Source organism: Penaeus chinensis, chromosome 27 (assembly GCF_019202785.1).
Source record: "Penaeus chinensis breed Huanghai No. 1 chromosome 27, ASM1920278v2, whole genome shotgun sequence".
Taxonomy (NCBI): Eukaryota; Metazoa; Arthropoda; class Malacostraca; order Decapoda; family Penaeidae; genus Penaeus; species Penaeus chinensis.
This window is the reverse complement of record NC_061845.1, coordinates 31,879,030-31,886,161: the sequence shown is the minus strand read 5'-3', so window position 1 is coordinate 31,886,161 and position 7,132 is coordinate 31,879,030. Positions and strand designations below refer to the sequence as shown.

The following is a 7,132-nucleotide window of genomic DNA, read 5'->3' as shown; positions in this document are numbered from 1 at the left end:
ATATATATGTATTATGTATATCTATAATGTATGTATACATTATATATATATATATATATATATATATATATATATATATATATATATATATATTAGACACACACACACACACACACACACACACACACACACACACACACACACACACACACACACACACACACACACACACACACACACACACACATTGGTGTAGTATTGCCCTCCCTCACCATTAACATGGTCCTCAGGGGGTGACTCAAGGCTCTGCGCCCACATCAAGGAAAGACAACGCTGACAACTCCATGAGATGACTGTTGCCTTTCATTAGAGTGTTGACACCCAACAAAGACCATGAACCGATCAATGTATCCATTACTTCTTCCCCTAATATTCCCTAATCTGTTCAGAGGTCAAAAATGGCAAATGATAGACACAAAATTACTGTTTCTCTCGCGTAGGACTTTATTTTCTGTAAAACAATACTAAAAACTACTACAAGATAATTGTTGTCAACTGCACAAAATAATATCCAGTATCCCACACTTGATTAATAATGGAATGACAATTATACTGAGATACATATGGTCCTATGTCACTAACAGTTCACTTAAATAAGTACTGTATCATGATATTGTTGACACAAACTGTATATTCTGTAAATAAGTTCAAGGAAGATGCTTAATTATATCAAATGTATGTAAGTTTCACAACCTAGTCATATTCTTTGGTCCTCTCTGGCAATACAAACAGGAAATAATATTACATACATATACAGAAATTAAATTATATATATATATATATATATATATATATATATATATTCACACACACAAACATATATACCCTTTCCTAGTTATTAATATAAATATGACATTGTTTACAAAACGATCATGTTTTTCAAACAACAGATTTTACTTGTTCTGAAACTCACTTGACTAGTGCATCTCTAACTCCTTCCTATACTTTATATCATGTTTCACAAAGGACAAGTACAACATATTCTGTGGTTACTTATTCAAAATGCAGGCAGCCTTAGGCAGTCTTACAAAGTCTGAGAACTGACACTTACACTTTTCACTATGTATGTGATGGATTGTGATATCCCATGCCTCAATTTTTGAAAAAAAGGACTGATGCAGTCTTGTCCAGATCTTTACAGCTGACTCTATGGCAGCAGATAAGGTTTTAGTGGAAGGACTCAGGAATAGGCCCACTATTCAATAATGCTGCAATAATTTTAAGGTAATCCAATGAAGTACTCAAAGAGAAATGAAGGCAAATACTTTGAAGTATATATTCTGTTGCCTCTGATGATTAACTTTGTGTCTGAAGGCTCCTGTTTCTGCTCTTGACCTTGCTGAAGGTAGAAAACTTTTTCATTTCATATATGCCTACTCATTGGCATAATAACCATTAAATTAAACACTGTTGGTTTCTAATTTTCAAATCTTAATTAGATTATGTGCATTTCAGCTTCAAAAATCATCTGGTCTCACAGACTTGTACTGAACTCATCTCAACTGCTTCTTACTTAGAATCTCCCTACAACAAGAGGCTTTTTGAACAGAGAAACCACATGACATACTCTGTGTTTCTGTTTATGATTTACCACCATTCTGTTTGGCTTTAAGTTACCATGCTTTAACTTATTTGATTTTACGCTGGCAGCAAGGCAATTTGTAAGAAAAAGACCAATTATTTCTTTGAATCCCATTCTAGTCCAACTCAAAGATTCAAAGGTGTTAGTACTGGCTCTCACACTGAAGCATAATGATAATTCCTAGTTTGTCTCAGTGTTCAGAAATGTTAAATAAAGTTTGGGCTACAGGCTAGCAATAATGAATTACAAACTGACAGCCTCCAGTTAACAATCACATATCAATACCAAAATAGTTATAAAGACACACACACACACACACACACACACACACACACACACACACACACACACACACACACACACACACACACACACACGCACATGCACACGCACACACGCCCACGCACACATGCACGCACATAAAATAGATTGTAAATGTGCATAAATATATTACTACTTAATGCCTTTTTCATAGGGACAAAGAGATATAACCAAATTTTCACAATAATGGAAACAAGCCCACTATCATGTTATACTATATAGATAGTAATATCAAATCTTAAAACCTGCCATTTGATAAAATAATTAGCATAAAAGTAATATCAAACTAAATCTGATATCCAAATTCCTGTATTCATATTATCAATGTATTTCGCAGATAATATCAAGACATTTTTGTGACAATAACTTTGTATCAATTCATGTTAATACAAGGAGGAAAAATCACTGACAGACAGATACACATACAGATACATACATACAGCAAATATACAATTATGTATGCGTGTATGCATGTGTGCATGTGTGTGTGCGTGGTGTGTGCGAATTCTGAAATAATCACATCACTTAATGTAAAACACAGCTATAACGGTGAGCCTCAGCTACTCAGCATATGTGCCGAGCCCAAAAGCTCTTACTGAAGGGGATGAAGAGCTATCTGCCAAAAGAGGAGCCACACAGGAAGTAAACACTGCACTGCAACATCATAAACCCAATTTGAATAAATCAACCCGTCAACCACACTGTACATGAAAGCTCTTTTTGTTGCTATGTATGTCTTCCAGAGCAACTTATTTGGAGGAAGGTCGTCAAAGTTAGACCAAGTGTCCATGAGGACGAACAGGAACAGCATTGTCAGGGGGTGAGCCAAGAGCAGGACTGCTGCCTTTGACCACCGTCTCCACCTGCAGATGGAATGGAATTTTCATTAACTTGGAAAGGACATCTAAAAATATGAGACAGAAATTGAAGGTCTATATATCTATTTGTGTATGAGTATGTGTACATGCATGCATGCACATTTTTTCTCTATCATTCTGAATATATAACACTGTATAATACATTCCAGTTGTAAAGAGAGAAAAAGATATTTAGCTAAAATGCAAAATTCTGCATTGGTGTGAAGTAAATAATTCAATGCACAGGATTGAATTATTTAGCTTTCTGAAGAAAATAATCTGAAAATACTTCATACACTGACCTTGATTTTGATGGGGAGGTCAACAGAGCTAAAGGTGTATATACAACTGTAACTATCAATGCAAGAGAGAAATTGTACACTGCTCCAGCAAACACCAGAATGCCCAATTCAAGAACTGCAAATATCTTCACAATTTCCCAACTTCGATTTTGTAACCCCAGGTTTCTGGAACAACAACAAAAAAAGAATATACCATAAAACTTATGCTAGTCTTTTAACCCATTGGATCTGAGTGCTTCCCTGCCTGCAAGTGGTCTAAAATCTGGGCTTAGGCTTATTTGATTGGCAACTTTCCCAGGTGTGTAGCTTGTAGTGCACCCGGCTCCCTGATTTTGGTGAGCAGGAAGAGGATCTGGAGTATGAAAATAGATCCTCCCTGGTGCTGCAACTCTTCCAGTCATGGCTCGTGGATTGTACAGAACACACACATTTACTGATGGAAATAATCATCGAGCTCCTTCCTTAATGCCCACAGAATCTAATCACCCTCCACAGGCTTTCTGCACTTGTGGCAAGTCATTTCCACCCCAGCGCTCGGCCAAATTTTTTAATGATGGCATGCATATTCACCTCACCCAGTGATGGTCATGTCACCCGGATCCAAAGGGTAAATGATACATAATGAGATGATATTTTCTAAATCATCCAAATACTACCCTTACAAAACCCTATTACTTATGCATCCTTTTCTATTATTATCCTTTTAAAAACAAATTTACAAAATACCACTTTCCATATTATACTTATGGTGATACTGATCAAGTATGAAGTAAAAGACCACAATTAGATTATTTCATTTAAAATATACATGCTAAATATGTTACAACTTTGTTTTAAGGCATCATCTTATAGATCACTTCTACATTCTGACAATTCTATTTGAATACTTACTTGTTGATATAGTAGGGAAGAACTAGTAGTGACACACAGAATGCAAATGTTCCGAGAAAGACACTATCCTCTGCTGACAGTGCCAAGTAGCGGCCTACTTGAGAAAACCTATAGGGAGCATTGTGTAGCAGGACACTCACTATGTGAACCATCACAACTGTAGGAAATCCACCAAGAAGACCATAATCAATCTGAAAAGATTAATAAACTAATATATGCATTGTTTATGTGCACACACACACACACACACACACACACATATGCACACACACACACACACACGCACACGCCCACACACACAGAAAGAAAGAAAGGCACTGGGCAACTGAGCAACAACAGAAGAGTAGTGAGGATGACAGCTATGAAGAAACTGAGTGTAGCTCTTGGATAGAGGAACGAAAACAAAGAGACTTCTTGGTGGAGAGTAAAAAGAGGAGGAGGTTGGGGAAAAAGAACTGGGATAATCAGAAAGATAATGAAAGAAGACAGGAGTACAAGGCCATGCACTGGAAGGTGAAGAGAGAGGTGGCAAAGCTTAAGAAATGGTGTATGGGGAGCTGTACATGAAGTGGGACACCATGGAGGGAAAAAAGGTAGATACATGTATAAACATACAATGCCCGTATTGCTACATATGTATATGTAATAAAAAAAATTGCATATATTTATGGATAGACAGAGAGATAGATAGATATAGACAGATAGATATAGATATAGATATATAGATATAGATATACAGATGGAGAGAAGAAGTATGCAGAGAGCTATACTTATACATCTTTATGAACTGAATTCTTTTTTAGACAGATAGATACACACATATATAATGTCCTTACTGCAGAACATGTGAATAATTTTGGTAGCAGTTTAAATAAGGCTGTACAAAATAGGTAACAAAATGTCAACTAAAATCGCATGTGCACAATATCTCCATGTACATGTATGTATATTTTTTCCTTACTGCAGCCATGAGAGCCTCAATTTTCTACTCATTACTTCTATTATGTTCACAGAATAAATCAACATAAAAAGTAACACTTCCTTCCTCAAAACTGCTTGGAAAATTAAATGCTAACAATATTCACACACCACTCCTTGATTCCTTATCATCTGCCCCTCTGAAACGGCCTGGATTTACCTCTGGCAGTAATACAATAGCCTGGCACCTTCAGTGGTGTGTGCTTACCTTCTTCACCTTCTTCTCTTGTTCTTGTTGCTCAGATGCACAGCTTGTGGAGTACCACAGGGCCAATGCCTTCACCAAAATACCACCGGCAATCATCCCAAATGGAGGCATATACACACCTGGCAAACACAACACTCATTATTAGGGGACAGCCGGTTGTGGTGAAGGACATTAAATTTTTTTATATATAAAAATAAATAAATAAATAAATAAATGTGTGTGTGTGTGTTCAATAGATAAAGCAAATCTCCAGTCAATGCTTAGCTTGGTAAAATAACAAATTCTTAATGTTTACTTATTTACATTCTCTGGTATTTTCTTGACAAGTACTGATTTTACTTAAATGTTTAGTTCTTAAAAAAAAACAGACATGTGTCTTCCTGACTTTACTTACCCTGTAAATGATAATTCTCTTATGAAAAGTAGCATTTATATGAAGAAAACATTTCACTATAATATCTAAGGCAAAAATGTATACACCAACTGACACTACTTATTATTTGACTTGTATAACATACACGAAAGAATCTTAATTTAAAGCTATGTTATCCAAGGTGTTCAGGATCAAAAAACGGAGAGAACAATTGAAATCACCTATTGAGATGTATCGATTAGTGGCCGGCAGGAGGTAGAAGAAAAAGGACTGATGGAATCGCTCCAGCAGGTTGTTCAGGGAGCGGCAGACGCCCTCAAGCACCCGCCCCAACTGCTGGAAAGACACGCTGCGCCGATTCCGAGGGTGGTGCATGCTGTGCTGACCCTCCAATGTTACCGCAGCAATGCCATACCTAGAGATTAAAAAGTGAATACTTAATGATGCAGTTTGAGAAAGAGGATAGAAAAAAAATCTTCTATAGATTTGTATAAGAAAATACTGATACATATATTCATAAACATAAATGTAAACATTAAAGAATAAAAGAAAATATTATTCATAATTCCCTATTTCCAAACTGAAGTACATAAAACTATTTACCTGTGATATAATCCATGGTTTCCTGTGGGAACTCCTGATGCTTGTGAAGAGATCATGGAGAAGAGTGTGCCTACTTGGTGGAGCCATCCATGGAAGGTCTCTGGCTGAGGATGGTTTCCCTGAGAAAAAGGAGTGGCAAGTGCAAATAAGAGTCTCTGAAATTTCAACTTCACTAAAACAAATTTGAAATGCCCATATGCATGCACATGTGCACACACACACACACACACACACACACACACACACACACACACACACACACACAGACACACACACAGACACACACACAGACACACACACAGACACACACACAGACACAGACACAGACACAGACGCAGACACACACACACACACACACGTGTTTCTACCCATTAAACTAAACAAAATAAAATGTCAGTAAGATACCATAGTAAAAAGTATAACACTTCACACAAGTGGGATACAAGATGGCATTAAAATATCCAAGGAAAAAGAGCAGCCGCTTGTAGTAATTTTCCATTAGAACCAACGATAACATAATTTTGTAAAAGAGATCACAAGATGGACAATTATACAAACATCCCTTTTAAAATATAATTTGCTTCCTCATCTTTTTTTTCTGTCCCCTGTTCACTGTCACTCCAATCCTCTTCACTATTCCTATTCTAATGAGCCTCTACAAACAAGACATTTTGAGAACTATGACTGAACTATAGTGAAATTACTAACCCTGTTCTTGAAGGTATGGTGGACATTCTCTCTCTGGCAAAGGCGATGTATTAAGTTGAACAGGTCCAAGTTTGGAAGCTGGCCATTAAGTCCTTCCACTTTCACATCAATATGACTCACTTGAGAACTATGGATCTCCAGGTTTATGGCAGCCTGAAAAAGAAAAAGGAAATATTCTAATCCAGGAATTTGAATTGCAAAACAAGAGACAAATTTTACCCTTTCAAAATGCCTATGCACTACACAGTGGTCTTAACAATCTTCACCTGACTGATGTAAAAGATTTTAAATTTACAATGAAGTAAATAG

General features: G+C 36.6%; 1 protein-coding gene across 3 annotated transcripts in view; it reads right to left on the bottom strand.

The window, feature by feature from the left end:
- Positions 1-420: 420 nt before the first annotated feature.
- Positions 421-7,132, bottom strand: part of LOC125039643 (glycosylphosphatidylinositol anchor attachment 1 protein-like) — a 14,237-nt gene continuing 7,525 nt past the window's right edge. For 2 of the 3 annotated variants that reach the window (XM_047633809.1, XM_047633808.1), the window contains exons 7-13: positions 6,824-6,976; positions 6,116-6,234; positions 5,734-5,927; positions 5,140-5,258; positions 3,954-4,144; positions 3,063-3,227; positions 421-2,766 (exon numbers count right to left, since the gene is read on the bottom strand). In XM_047633809.1, the coding sequence (XP_047489765.1) occupies positions 2,496-2,766; positions 3,063-3,227; positions 3,954-4,144; positions 5,140-5,258; positions 5,734-5,927; positions 6,116-6,234; positions 6,824-6,976 (1,212 nt within the window). In that variant the 3' untranslated portion in view covers positions 421-2,495. The remainder of the gene's footprint in view (positions 2,767-3,062; positions 3,228-3,953; positions 4,145-5,139; positions 5,259-5,733; positions 5,928-6,115; positions 6,235-6,823; positions 6,977-7,132) is intronic. The other variant, XM_047633810.1, reaches the window with a different exon arrangement.